The sequence below is a fragment of the Peromyscus maniculatus genome, chromosome 2 (assembly GCF_049852395.1).
Source record: "Peromyscus maniculatus bairdii isolate BWxNUB_F1_BW_parent chromosome 2, HU_Pman_BW_mat_3.1, whole genome shotgun sequence".
NCBI classification, from domain to species: Eukaryota; Metazoa; Chordata; class Mammalia; order Rodentia; family Cricetidae; genus Peromyscus; species Peromyscus maniculatus.
Genome location: NC_134853.1, coordinates 95564903 through 95580479, shown reverse-complemented (window position 1 = coordinate 95580479; position 15577 = coordinate 95564903). Strand labels below are relative to the sequence as shown.

At 42.0% G+C, this 15577-nt stretch overlaps 1 protein-coding gene across 4 annotated transcripts in view; it reads right to left on the bottom strand.

The window, feature by feature from the left end:
• Kdm4c (lysine demethylase 4C) overlaps positions 1–14109 on the bottom strand; it is a 209741-nt gene extending 195632 nt beyond the window's left edge. For 3 of the 4 annotated variants that reach the window (XR_013049167.1, XR_001578650.3, XM_006981402.4), the window contains exons 1-2: positions 13967–14109; positions 1795–1955 (exon numbers count right to left, since the gene is read on the bottom strand). Coding sequence is in view for 1 of the 4 variants with exons in the window: in XM_006981402.4 (XP_006981464.1) it covers positions 1795–1938 (144 nt within the window). In the remaining 3 variants the exon portion in view is untranslated. The remainder of the gene's footprint in view (positions 1–1794; positions 1956–13966) is intronic. The other variant, XM_076564391.1, reaches the window with a different exon arrangement.
• Between the last annotated feature and the right edge of the window lie 1468 nt (positions 14110–15577).

The window sequence follows — 15577 nt, the reverse complement described above, 5'->3', positions numbered from 1 at the left end:
AAATAGCTCTCTTTTGGGAAGCTAGGAGCTCGCAGGAGGAAGAGTAAGATTTTAGCTCTGAGCTCTGACCACTCGGCTTTCTCTTTTACACTGGTTCTGTGTTTCTTATTTAATAAGACGGTTGGTTACATCTACACAGAGGCAAAAGGTAGATGGGATAATTAAAGTTAAGAAAGGCTGGCTAACAATAAACCAAGCTAAGGCTGGGCACTTATAAGACAGAATAAGACTCCATGTGTGTATCTATTTGGTAGCTGGGTGGTGGGCCCCCAAAAGAGCCAAAAAGAAAAAAAAGTGACAACAACCAACAACAGGGGTGAGCTACAGAAATAGATCACTAAGAGCACTTGCTACTCAATCATGATGATCAGAATTGAGATCCTAGGACCCATACTGTGTGGCTGATAATACCTTTAACCATGTCAAGTGATCCAAAGCCTTTTGTAGCTTCTATGGGAGGCAAGCCTACACACACAAGTGCATGAGTAGAGGTCAAAAGACAGTCTAGGGTGTATGTCCTCACTCCTACCTCCAACTCTTTGGACATGGGGTCTCTTTATCACCTTCTACGCCAGGCTAGCTGGCTCACAAGCTTGAGGATGTTCCTGTCTTTATTTGCCACTGGAGGGTTGGGATTACAACAGACATGCTACTGGATTATGGGGACTGAATTTAGGTCCTCACAACTTGGATAGCAAATGTTTTACCTACTGAGCCATGTACCCAGCCAGGATTCTTTCACCCTAATATTTTATCTCTAAAATAGAAGCGTCACAGAAGCAAAGATTTGGTCCACTTTATCTGCATGCCCTCTACCAACACATTCTGGTACATAACAGGTACTTCACACTTGAACAAACAAATAGCTATGGTTTGGAGATATAGCTCAGTGGTAAACATACGTGACACAAAAGCCTGACAATCAAGATTGATCCCTAGAACCTACATCAAAGTAGAAGTAGCAAGCCAACTCTAAAGTTGTCCTCTGGCCTCCATCGATGGGTTGTGGCATATGCACACTCCCACACACCATACACCCACACCACATACAATTTGAGTTTTTTCAAAAATACATCAAAAGGCTACTTGATAAAGAATGCAGACTGTGATTGCCTAAGGTGGCAGTGATTCCAGGAAACTGAAAATGACTATTTAAAATATATAGTTTCTATATGAGATGATGATAGAGAATTTATTAGTGGTGACCACTACACAACTAAAGTGAATAAACAAACAAAAACATTGAATTACAAACTATAAATGAGGGCACTGTATCTCACGTAAGTTATACTCCCACAAATTTTTGTCATTGTTGTTTTAAAGTGAGACAGGTATGGTTGGTAAGGCCTATCATCCCAGCATTCAGGAGGCTGAAGTGAGAAGATGGCCGTAATTCAAGATAGACTAAAACAGGTAAAAAGAAAAAGTAGAAGCAAGGAAAGGAACACAGAGGGGGGAATCACCTTAACCTTCAAGTTAATAGATGCCTTCTATGAGAAATGGATGGAAACTGATATACTCACAACCTCTGGAAACCTTGATTTAAAAAATAAAAAAAGACAAGAAGGAGTGGGAGGAGGAAGATAGGAAGAAGAAACTACCACAGAACATAGCCTAGATTAAAATATGCAAAAAGTAAGATAAATATTCTTTAAGAAACGTAAGTGTTCCAGGTGGATTAACAAGCAGACACATTCCATTGAAAGAAATGAACAACAATAACAACAACAAAAACTAAGACCATAACTTAGAAGTCAAATGATACTTTTCAGTGACAAGTCTGAGTATAATCACCTTTGCAAGACCTGCTCGGTGGGCTCCTTTAGACTCCATGTATGCGAGATATTTGTTGAACTCCCGGAACTCCTCCATGGAAGGTCTGAAGGTCATTATCTTGCAGCTGGGATTCAGGGGACTCTCCACCTCTACCACCTCCATGATGGTTTCAGACGTCTCTGCAGAGAAAATGTGACCATTAACAATAAATTACTGAAGTTGTGTTTAATCAGTGACCTTCACCAACATAGCATGTAAGTGTCTACCAAAGGAAAAGGAACTCCTCTTTAGTTATTGACCACGCCTTCTCGCCTCTGAGACTTTCACATCTTTTCCTAGAGTCCCAGAAAAAGAGGCCTCGGGTGGCTTCCCGACATGCTCCTATTCTGGGTACTGAATCACTGGCCAGATGGTACTGCTGACTTCCATGAAACCTTTCCAAGTAAAACTGAATTTTCTAGAAGTACCGTCTATCACAGTTGTACAAGTTCCACTATCTCACTCACGCATGCACATATATAAAGGCCCAGGGTATATACCGCACGGAAGATGTTCAACATCCCTAGCACAAACCTAAGTATGCTTCCAGCTTTTTAAAACACGCTTTTCTATAATAATTTATAAACCAAACACATGGCAAAACCACCAGAAACTAGGCTAAGGTGCTGAGGACAGAAAACAGGAATGGGGCACTAAAGGAGCTCACTCAGTTGATAAGAACATTTATTGTGTATGCAAAAATGAAGTCCTGAATTCAAACTCTAGCATCCATGTTAAAAGCCAAGCATGGTCATGTTTTATAACCCCAGCACTGTGGGAGGAAGCAGGGACAGAAGGATCACTGGGATTTGCTGGCTGCCAGCCTAACTCAAGGTTCAGCTAAGAGATCCTGTCTCAAGGGAATAAGGTGGAACATGATACCACAAGACACCTGATGTCCTCCTATCTGGTCCCGTTCTTTGCACAGTCACACAAACTCCTACAAACAACACACACACACACACACACACACACACACACACATATATCACAAAAAAGCATATTCTTAAAAGACTCTCATTCTATATAGCAAACTCATAATTCTTTAGAAGTCCTTGCAAAATAATCATGGACTTCATAGGATATTGGACTCTCCCCACCAGGAAATCATAATTCAAGGATATTTAAATCCTTTATGTAAAATGGCTTACTGCTTACACAAAATCTACACATATCTTTTTTCTTCTTTAAATCATTTCCAGGTTACTTATACTATCTAATACAATGTAAAGGTTAAGGCAATAATAGATGTTATATTTTTAGAGTATATCTCACTCAGGATTAGTACTGTTGTGATTAAACACCATGACCAAAGCAACTTGGGGAGGAAAGGATTTATTTGGCTTACACTTCTACATCACAGTTTATCATCAAAGGAGGTCAGGATAGGATTTCAAACAGGGCAGGAACCTGGAGGCAGAAGCTAATGCATAAGCCATGGAGGAGCTCAGCCTGCTTTCTTACAGAACTCAAGACAACCAGCCTAGGGATGACAACATTCCCAATGGGCTGGGCCATCCTCCACCAATCACTAATTAAGAAAATGCCCTCCTGGCTTGTATACAGCTGATCTTATGGAGGCATTTTCTTAATTGAGGCTCTCTCCTCTCAGATGACTTTAGCTTGTGTCAAGTTAATCTAAAAGTATCAAGCATGAAGAATAAACTTATGCTGATACAATTTTTCTTTTTGAGACCTCTGATATAACCCTGACTGCCCTTGAACTTGTTATGTAGTGGAGAATGACCTTGAACTTCTGATCCATATGCCTATACCTCCCACATTGTAGGATTAAAGGCATATGCACACAAGGCTTAGGTAGTACTGGGAATCATACACAAAGCCTCTGGGCAAGTACTCTTACCAACTAAGCTACATCTTTAACCAGATACAAGTTTTTGAAAACCCTTGATTGCTTCAATTCATTGATCCAAAAATCTCAACTATAGAAAGCCAACTGTACTTTTTACCCTCTAACAGTACTTACCCTAAGCTTCTCAAAAAAGTTAAGCTCTTTGTGACTTCAAATATTCCTCCCCTTGAAGCAGCCTCTGTCTGTTTCCTACTTTTGGGAATAAAGGACTGTCCAATATAGGGCTCAATAGGCCACCCTCTGCTCCATCTCCTTGTCAACACCCATACTATATACAGCAGCGGCCTCTCCTGAGCTGCCACTTCCCACTAGCCATTGAGCAAGCTATCAAGCCCTGAAAAGAAAGGCATGCTGGAAATATCAGGGGGCTGGAGAGAAGGCTCAGAAGTTAAGAGCACTTACTATTCTTACATAGGACCTGGTTCAATTCCCAGCATACTGACTAACAACCATCTATAGAAATGTATGTGGTACATATATCATCTATATACATGTAGACTATATATACACAAATGAAATAAATCAGAAATGAAATAAAACAGAAAAAAAGTATCAAATATTAAAAAGTCTTTACATAAAATGATTTGTTTGGGAGAAGGAAAACAATTATCCTAAACAAAGGAAAAGTTACTCAGAAAACAGATTAGTCAAGCATGATGGAACACACCTATAATCTTGGTACTTGAGAGGCAAAGGCCAGAGGATTTTCACAAGTCAAAAGTCAGCCTGTCCTACATACCGAACTCTAGGTGAGGCAGCTATGGACTCCTGTCTCAAAAACAAACAGCAAAACAACAAGCAAGACTAATATGCTTCACTAGCAAATAATAATAATAATAATAATAATAATAACAGCAGAAAACTCTAAGTAGCCCACAAACTATCTGTGTCAAAACAAACTTGTTACATGAAATGAAACATTACTTTTCTTCTGGCCAAAGTACAGGAGCAGCCTTAGTATTTGAGCAGAGGAAGCAGTCATTGAAATGGGAAATGCAGCTAACAATACAACGAACAGTGACTGAATTCCTGACTTTAGTTCCACAGGCATTCAGGACGAAACAGTCCTGGCACTAATGGAATAACACAGACAATACGTAAATAGCATTAATGCAAAAAAAAAAAAAAATGCAAATCTCATCTTAAGAGGGAAAAAAAAGCAGCTTTCATCTTTTTTGTTTGTTTGTTTGTTTTCGAGACAGGGTTTCTCTGTGTAGTTTTGGTGCCTGTCCTGGATCTTGCTGTGTAGACCAGGCTGGCCTCAAACTCACAGAAATCCGCCTGGCTCTAGCTTCTAGCTCACAGCTGCTGGGATTAAAGGTGTGGGCCACCACCGCCCACCCAACCCAGCTTTCATCTCAAAGGGAATAAGAGATAGTTTATTCTGAAGCAATTTTGAGTGACTGTGGCCCAGGAAACATAGATTTAGGTTACCCTAAATTCCATGTTCCAACATAGAAGCAGTCTTATGGAGTTTTATAGTTTTACAGAACCAAGAATTATAAATCAAGGCAAGTTTAAAATCGATTGTTGTGTACATCACAGAGGTAGTTGCAACAAGATGAGGGAAGCTTTTCTATAGGCCCTAAAGGCTATTTGATGACACTCTTACCATTTGGTTGGTGAAAGCTAAGTTAATAGATTACAAAAGGTTTTTATTTATTAGTCACAAGATGTTAGTTCTGGCACAAACAGGAGAAGGTAGTGGCTACAAGGTGCAGATGACTAAAACTGGTCTAAGATAAGGTAAGTAATCCACAATAAGGTAGCTACCCTCTGGGCCTGCAACATTCCAACCTCTCTACAGTATTGAAATTCTAATCAGCCAGTCCCTGCAGACAAAGCTGCCTTTCACGAGTTCTGACTTACAATAGTAAGTAAGTACTAAGAAGTGCAGCACCAACAGGGAGAGTTCCTGTTTCAAAATAGGTAAAAGAAGGCGTGTCAGACAAATAAAATCCAGTAGATGCCTGAAGGAGAGAAATAAACAGATATATATCTGGAAGACTATTTCAGGCAAGGAAGGAATCTCCTTAGGCTCTGTTCTTTAAGAGATAGTAAGGAGGCAAATATTGAAAACAAGACAGAGAAGAGTGAGAAAGAAAAGACTAGAAAAAGGAATTTGGAGTTTAACTTAGTATGCCAGGAAATAATTTTGGACTCCTTTCACCTTAACCTCTCCAGTTCCTGGAACTTAAACACTTTTTCACACCATTCAAAGAGATAATAGCTCTCTAAGGTTACCTATTCTGGGGAAACTGGAGTAGAAAGTTGTTCTCGCTCACATTTTGATTTCTTGTTGCTGTATAAGAAAAAAGAAAGAAGGAAAGAGATGATGAAGGAGGGAGAGCACCAAAGAGGCGATTTACCCAAATCTAGGCAAGACAAAAATCGAGGCTTATATATATGGTGGGCAGTGAAATGCAATTAGATTGCTTATTTGGTATATTCTGGAGAATATTTCATGACGAAAATGAAAAGGAACGTTAAGTCAACATTTCTGAACTGTGGCTGCAGATATAGCTCAATGGTAAGATATCTGCCTAGCATGCAAGAGACTTGAGTCCCAACATGCGGGCAGGAGGGAGTAGCTATGGGCATTAGCAATAATTCCAACACCTAAAATTCTAACACTCAGCTGAGGCAGTAAGATCATCAATTCAAGACCAGCTGGAGCTGTAGAACAAAACCATGCCTGAAAATACAGAACAAAGGAGAGGGGTCCAAGTATGGTGGCGCATACCCATATTTCCTGCACTACGGAGACTGAGGCAGGAAAAATCACAAGTTCAAGATAAGTCTGAGCTACATAGAGTTTAAGACCAGTATAGTCAATAAGACCCTGTCTTTGAAAAAACAGAGAAAAAGAAAAGAGCCAGGCCTGTAAACCTGCCTACTCTGGTGACTTAGGCAAAAGGATCACTATGAGTTGGAGGCTACATGGTTAATGGGCTCTATGAGTGCCACAGTAACCTCGGTCACACAGAAACATAAGACCCTGTCCCAAATCGCTTCCACATTGGAATACAGAATTTGGGGTAACCTAAATCTGTGTTCTCAGGCCATGTCACTCAAAATGGCTCCAGAATAAACTATCTCTTGTTCCCTTTAAGATGAAAGCTGTGTTTTTTGCGTCAACAGCATCCCACAATCTAATAAGTGCTTTAACACGTTGCACATATTACTCTTTTTTTTTTAATGTATGTAGAATATACCACCCAGCAAAAATAAATAGAACAAATAATGGGCTGTTAGCCAAGCACAATTTCGGTACTCCAAAATGTCAAAAACATTAATCAACACATTCATCAGAAAAGGAGTTATTTGGCACATACTTCACTCTTAGAGATAAGAATTAGTTTAATTTCAATATCAAAAATTTTCATGTAAACAACCAATAGTAATCTCATAAAACTATACCCTAAAACTCTCTGAAAGACATAAGAATAAAAAGAAAATTTTCAATTGTTTTAAGACTATACTAAAATCTCATCTAAGTTATTAAAAGTAAAGGCTATAACAAGAAAATTTAACAAACAAACAAAAAAGTAATACTGGGGGATGGAATGATGGCTCAGTAGTTAAGAATACTGACTGCTCTTACAGAGAACCTAGGTTCAATTCCCAGTACCCACATGGAAGCTCATGACTATAACTCCACTTCCAGGGGATCTGACACCCTACAGACATACATGCAGGTAAAACACCAATGCACATAAAAATAAATCTTTTTTTTTTAATTAAAAAAACAAAGCAATAGTGGTAATTCCTTCAATCCCCTACCCTGTGACAATGTCTGGCTACATAGACCTCATCACACTGAACTTGAGATTCTACTGATTTAACCAGCCAAGTGCTGAGATTACAGCAGGAGACCACCACCCATCACAATCAGCTCTGGGGGCTTTGCTTTTTCCTCCTTCTATTTCCTATAGTTTCTAAAAGGCATGCATTTTATTATGTCTATTATTAAGTACATTAAAATCTATTTATAAACTATTTATTATTTTATGCATTTTAAATCTTTTCTCCTGTTCACAAGTGCAACCAATGATTCACAGAAGAAAATTTAGAAAATGCACACAAAGGAACAATTTACCAACAACTTCATTACCACAAGTAAATAACCACTATCAATGGCTACGAGGAAGGAAGAAAACAGAATGATTGTTTAAGACTTTAACAGACCTACTTTATGGCAAATGAGCAGAGTTAAAGAGAAATTGACTTGAAGAGACATCAACTCCAACTGAGCTGTTTGCCTCTTTTATTTTGTTTTTGTGACAGGGTCTCTGCTATGTAGCCCAGGCAGGCCTTGAGTTAAGTCTGATTTGACCTGTAACTCCTGATTCCTCATGCCTCTACCACCCCATCACTGAGATTACAGGCCAGGAGTGTGCAATCAACAAACCCTCAATTCTAGCAGAGATTTCAGAAAGGGGGGAAGGGATTAAATTGAATAAAACAGAGGAGCACTGACGTCAAAAGGAGTAAGAACAATGTATCAAACCCATTCTTAGAACTAGGAAACAGGTGGGTGTAATGAGAAATGATGGGCCGATCAAAGCTTTACAAACTACAGGCTAAAACTACAGCCTGGTTCTACAACGAAGAAAGGCTAGAAGGTGGAGCAAGGGGGATAAACTTCTTAAAGGGCTTATTCAGACTTCGTGGATGGGATTAGACCCAGCTAGCATGGAATATGAAAAGCAATGTCTTTGCAGTGTCTCAGTTAATTCCAAGGAGCAGAGAGAGAAGTGTATAGAGAAACTTGGGAAGTTAGGGGATTGAAAAATAAAATGAGCTATGGCATTGAGTCTGTCTCATTTTAATTAAACCTTATACCTGAAGGACATCATGAATTATGTGTCAGCTCCCTGTCCAAACAAAATAACTGTTGCTGTTATTTTGTTTCTTTTAACACTAGAATTTTAAATTTATATTTTAGGACTCAAAACATTCTCTATGGTGGCAAAAACAAAAATACAATTGTAAGTATAAGGTCCTAGGTTCTATCCCCAGTACTGCAAAAATAAAAACAAAACAATGCCTTTATACAATACCTCCTAAGAAATTCAGATGAGAAACAGCGGAGAGAGAAAGGAATAGTGGCACAAGCCTTCAGCGCCAGCACCCTGAAGGCAGACGCAGGCAGTTCTCTGGGGATCCAGGCCAGCCTGGTGTACACAGTGAGTTCCAGGCCAACCAGAACTACAAAGTGAGACCTGTCCCCCCCAAAAATAGACAGCTGAATCTTGAGGTAGGCTTCCTAAGGAACCTCCACTCTTAATTCCATGCTGACTGTTCCAGTCTGCACTCCCACCAGCAATGAATAATCCTTTCCCTAGAAACATGTGCTGTAGTTTTACTAATGTTAGCTACTCTGAATGCATTAAGATTAAATACCCAAGTAGTTTGAATTTACATTTCCCTTATAACTAAAGATATTGAGCATTTCTTTAAGTATTTCTCAGATATTAGTGTTTTGTTTTTAATAATTCTCCACCTAGTTCTGTATCCCATTTTTAATTCTTTTTTTTCCTGTACTTTCACTTTTCTTGGGTCTTTGTACATTCTAGACACTAACACTCTATTATATGTATAACTGGTGATGATCATTTCCCCTTCTGTAGCCTGCCACTTTGCCCAAACGATAGTATCCTCTGCCATACAGAAGCTCTTCAGTTTCATGAGGCTCTGTGCACTAACTGTTGATCGCAGAGGCTGTGCCATCAGTGTTCTGTTCAGAAAACCCTTCCCTGTGCCAATGAGTTCAGGTATCCCTGACTTTACATATCATATTCAGGGTACCTGGTCTTCTGGTGAGGTCCTGAACCCATTTAGAGTTGAGTTTTGTTTGGGAAAATATATATGGATGTTTTCATTCTTCTACAAGCAGTCTGACCAGCACCATGTTTAAAGATGTTTTCTTTTCTCCAGTGTGTATTTCTGGCTTCATTATATAAATTCAGTTGTCTGTCCACAGGGATGTGGAATCATGTCTGGATATTCAATTCTATTCCATTGAGCGACATGTCTGTTTTTATAGCAATATCATGTTGTTATTATTACTATAGCTCTGTAATATAACTTGAAATCAGGGATGGTACTACCTCCTTGCATATACCCAAAGGACTCTATTTAAAGAGATACTTGCTCATCCATGTTCCTTGCTGTTCTATACATAATAGACAGAAACTGGAAACAGCCTAGATGCTAATAAACTATTAGAATGGATAATGAAAATGTGGTACATTTACACGATGGAATATTACTCAGTTGTTAACAATGAAACATAGTGTTATAGAGAGATAACGGGGAAGATAGAACAGGAAGATCAAATGAGCAGGGAAATAGAAAGGCAGGATAAAAGAGGTAATATGGCCGGGCGGTGGTGGCGCACGCCTTTAATCCCAGCACTCGGGAGGCAGAGGCAGGCGGATTTCCGTGAGTTCGAGGCCAGCCTGGTCTCCAAAGTGAGTTCCAGGAAAGGCGCAAAGCTACACAGAGAAACCCTGTCTCGAAAAACCAAAAAAAAAAAAAAAAAAAAAAAAAAAGAGGTAATATGGGGAGAAAACACTGAAGGCCTTTTAAAAAAACATATGGAAACCTATTACTTTATAAGTTTCCTAAAAATATATATCTATGAAAGTAATCTAAATGGAATCATCATAAAATGGGGAAACAATACACCAACTACACATCGTATGCCACAAACCCCAGTGCTGGGAATGGGTTACATCTTTTTGAGTCAATAGCCAAATGGGCCTCACAGGCTAAGGGCTGGAGAGATGGCTCAGAGGTTAAGAGCACTCACTAACTGCTCTTAAAGAGGACCCGGGTTAAATTTCCAACACCCACATGGCAGCTCACAACTGTCTGTAACTCCAAGATCTGACACCCTCACACTGACATACATGCAGACAAAACACCAATGCACATAAAATAAAAATAAATAATTTTTTAAAAAAAATTACAAGCTTTGCAAAAGCTATGGATTACTCAACACAACCTGATGGTAAGATCCTAATGCTGGGGCCGGGCGTGGTGGCGCACGCCTTTAATCCCAGCACTTGGGAGGCAGAGGCAGGCGGATCTCTGTGAGTTCGAGGCCAGCCTGGACTACCAAGTGAGCTCCAGGAAAGGCGCAAAGCTACACAGAGAAACCCTGTCTCGAAAAAACCAAAAAAAAAAAAAAAAAAAAAAAAAAAAAGATCCTAATGCTGAAGACACCATCTACTCATGTCATCAACATCAAACACATAGAATTTGAGCTGGTATCCAAATAGAAGCTTTACCCCAGCTGACTAGCATTCATGGTGCTATAAGTTACTTGGCATGCTACCAGAGAAGAAAGTTAATCAGCATCACCCATCTACAAATCCTGTAACCTACAACAATGACCTGCCTGCAGGGTATACTAGTGTTATTGGAGTAACCAACCACATTTTTTTATTCGACTTACCATGAGATGTAACCCATATGTGACACTGCTTAAGTGACCAAGCACTTGAAGTAGGTCATGGACATAGGAGAACATCTACTGCTATTCTGCTAAAAGAACATTGCAATAAAATGACTGCTAATGGCATATTGCTATACCTATAAATCAGTACTCCACACAACCCTCATCAGAGATGTTTCTTGCAGTGGGCAGTAATTAACACAGAGACTCACAACTGGACAATGCGCAGAGAATGAGACTTGAAAGACTCAGGGTCTAAATGAAATATCTTCATCAAACTCCTCCATCCCCAAGTCTCAAGGATCTACGCAGAAGGTAGAAAGACTGTAAAGGCAGAGCCAGGCACAACGGAAATGACATATATGAACTCATGCAGACTGTGGGACCACACGTAAGACCTCTATAAGTTCAAGCTAGATGAGGTACCAGCACTGAGAGGGATAAGTCGACATAGAGTCCCACCCCTAAGCAAGAAGCTATTTGCAGTGGATACCTCCTGAGAAATCAAAGTCAGTTTTCTGCAATGGAGTGTCACTGGATATATCAACCACACTCTAGGGCAGGTCTCAGGCCCAGAAGTAGTTGGCCATGATAAAAAAGGATCTCTCTCTCTTCCTTCCCCACCCACCCCCCACCCCCAGTATGTGTACTTTTGTTTTATTTGGGAATGTTTTGTTTTATTTTTTTGTTTTGATTTTTGGTTGGTTAGTTGGTTGGTTTGGGGGTGGGGGTTGAAAGACAGAATATGATGTAGAGGGGTGGAGAGATCTGGAAGGAATTGGTGCAGGGGAAAAAAACATGAAAAATATGATCAAAATATATTGTATGAAAAATACTTAAATAAAAATAAATAAATAATGGTACTTACAGAAGAGCACCAAACATTAATATATGATAAAAGAAGAAAATTTTTAAGGAAAGACCTGCATTACATATTGACCTTAATGACAGTACAGAAAGTACCTACTTTATCATTTAATAAATAATAACAAATAAATATCAAGGGCATAACTACAAACAGAAATACTGCTAACAGGAAGTAGGGCTGGAAAGGTAGGTTGGTAGGGTGTTTGCCTACCAGGCACAGAAGCCTTGACTTCAATCCCCATCATTGAGTCAAACAATGGTAAGTAATCCCAACCATCAGGAAGTAGACCGAGAGGATCACAAATTCAAGGTCACCCACCAACCCAGGTGGGCTACTAGAGACAGTCTCAAGACAAAGGGAAAGGATGCAGGGCTGGGGTAGTAATTAAGTTTCCTAGTAAAACAAAGCAGGCCTGAGTTGAATTTTGTTGTATTACCGATTTTGTAGAGAACTGTAAACATTACGTGTAAACTCGTAACACTAAAATGGGAAGAAGGGCCTAAAATTCTTAAACAACTAGGCAATACATTCCAAAACAAAGCATGACAGGTTACTAGGCCAGCAAGCTTCAAGAAAACTTAACTAGTGATTACGCTACATAGTTTAAAAAATAAAATAAAAAATTAAAAAAAAAAAAACACTTTTTTCTTTGTTTCCAATCTTAGAGACCTAAGGTCTTCAAACGCTAAGCATGCACCCTACCACGTGAACTATATTCCCAGCCTGAAACCGTAAGTTGTAGAGAGTAAACAGCCAGTAGCAGGGCAGAAATGGGAATACCAGGAATCCCTGCACTGGGAACACAGAGGCAGGTGGATCTTCTTGAGCTCCAGGCCAGCTACCATAAGAAGTTCCAGGTCGGGCAGGAATACACACAGTAAGACCCTGACTCAAAAAACCAAAAAATAAATTTTTAAAGCCACTAATTGTTAAGCACCAGGCTTTTAAATTAGACTATTAATAACCGTTGCCATAGAAACAGTGAATCTCTTCTCCCCCCGCCCCCTCCCCAGCGCGCGCCCTTTATAAGTGCAAAATTCAAGTGGGTGAAATAGGGCAAAGATTGGTGCCAACCCAAGTGGATCGAGCCTATCAAAAGCCTCTCCCGGGAACCGACTGCAATTCTAACTCAAGCTTTCTAAGCAGTGCTGGATAAATTACCAAGTGTGAATGACTGCACTGAGTTTTAAAAAAAAAAGAAAGAAAGAAGAGAAAAAAGTTTACCAAGTTTTCTTTGAGAACACCTAACCAAATGCAGTACGCGCGAGCTTGCCCAGCTCAGCCTCGCCGGCGGCTGCCTCCTGGGTCCACTACGAAGAAAGCATCCGAACTGAGCCCAGCTGCTATCACTGCCGAGCAGAGAACACCCAGTTCCAGCCCGGGCTAGCCCGCCTGCCTTCCCCGCAGCATTCCCACCGCACAACACGCCCTGTGCCTGGCAGCTCCCATGCCACAGCCAATCGCATTTATTAAGCGCCCACTGTCTACCCCGCATCATGGCTCCTCCGGGAACTGCACAAAGAAATGGCCTCAAGACGGAGGAAAGGGAGAGGAAAAGGTCATCGCGCCGGGGCCAAGAGCAAACACGAGTGAGGGGCGGGCTACCTGCTAACCTCGCGGGTCGGGGCAGCCGGACCCAAGGGAGGCCCGGAGGGCGCACAGGCCCGGCCTTCCCCGTGTCGGCCGCAGACGGCTGGGTCGGCGCCCCAAGGCCACCCAGGCGTGGCAGTCCGGAGCAGCAGCACCTGGGTTCGGCTCCCCGGAGGTCGGCGAGCGAGCTCCCGAACCCGGAGGGCCAGGATGGGCTGTCACGGCCGCCTCCTCCTGCCTCCCTCCCAGCTGATGGCCGTGCACCGCGGAGCGTCCAGGCCCGTGCGGCTGCCCTGCCGACACCGGCCGAGGCCGCCACTCCTGCCGCTCCGCCCGGACCGAGAAAGCGGTTTACCTGCGCCGCGGGCGGAGGCCCGGACACCACCCGGATGAGGAGAGGAAAGCGCGGCCTCCCCGGAGGCTTTTGGGATCTTTGGAAGACTTGTTCCGCACTAGGTGACAGCTGTTCGCTGCGCACGCGCACCGGGCGCCGCCGCGGGATCCCTCCGCCGCTTCCCCTCCCTCCCCGGCTCGCAGGCCGCCGCCGCGCAGGCTAGCTCGGCCTGCGTCTGGGGCACGCGCCCTCACGTGACCGCGGGGCCGGGCGCTCTCCGGGTCACGTGGGCTTCTAAACTGTTTAAAGGTACCCAGCACCTACCTAGGAGCTCAGACTTCCGCTCCCTGCTCAGTCCCACGTCCCTCTAGTGTCTTTCCTTTTGCCCTGGGGACAGGCGCGTCTGTCCTTTCCCCAAAGAGCAAAACAGTGGAAAAGCAGAAGGAACAGGTGCACAGATCTCTTCCCGAAGCAGTCCCTGGGTTCCCACAGGTCTGGACCTGAGATACTACCCGCTCCACAAGCCTGCCTAGACTCTGGATTCGGGTCTCGGAGCCAGGGTGACTGACTGATTTTTACAGAGAATCCCTGTCGGGGCGCGGGCAGGGGGTGGGGGGTGGGAGAAGGAGGGGGGAAAGAAAGAAAGAATTCAAAAGTTGCTGAGCATTGATCATAGGCACAAGTCTATTCTCTCAGCACTTGGTAGGTGAGTTCAAGGCCAGCCTGGTTACAGGTCAGCTGGAGGTACATAGTAAGACCTTGTCTTAAAAAGAAAAAAAGTCAAGGAACAGATCTAGTTTAAAAAATAACAGAAGTATGACAGATCCTGGGTTTTTAAAAAGAAAGAAAGAAAGAAAGAAAGAAAGAGAGAGAGAGAGAGAGAGAGAGAGAGAGAGAGAGAGAGAGAAAGAAAGAAAGAAAGAAAGAAAGAAAGAAAGAAAGAAAGAAAGAAAGAAAGAAAGAAAGAAAGAAAGAAAGAAAGAAAAGGAAGAAAGAATTCAACTGTAAAGGGCATTATACGAGTGTATGTAGCTGGGCAGTGGTAGCGCATGCCTTTAATCCCAGCACTCGGGATGCAGAGCCAGGTGGATCTCTGTGAGTTCGAGGCCAGCCTGGTCTACAAAGTGAGTTTCGGGACAGGCTCCAAAGCTACACAGAGAAATCCTGTCTCGAAAAACCAAAGGGGTGTGTGTGTGTGTGTGTGTGTGTGTGTGTGTGTGTGTGTGTACAAGAAAAATATGAGATGACTTTTTAATTTTTTTCATTTCTTTTACATCCTGCCCGCAATTTCCCCTCCCTTCCCTCTCCCATCCCCTCCCCCAGGTTTTATTTTATTTCTTTTAAATCTAAATAAAAGCCTGGTAGTGGTGGTGCACGCCTTTAATCCCAGAACTTGGGAGGCAAATGCTAGAAGATCTCAGTGAGTTCGAGGTCAGCCTGGTCTACAAATCGAGTTCCAGGACAGTCAGAACTGTTACACAGAGAAACCCTGTTGGGGGTACTGCATAAAATATGCATGGCCAGTCAGGAAGTGTTAGATTGGAAACCTGATACCGTAGAGTAAAAAGCCTGGAGATTTGAACTCCAGTTCCTTCACACTTGTAGAAACATAATATTGCACATATAGCATTA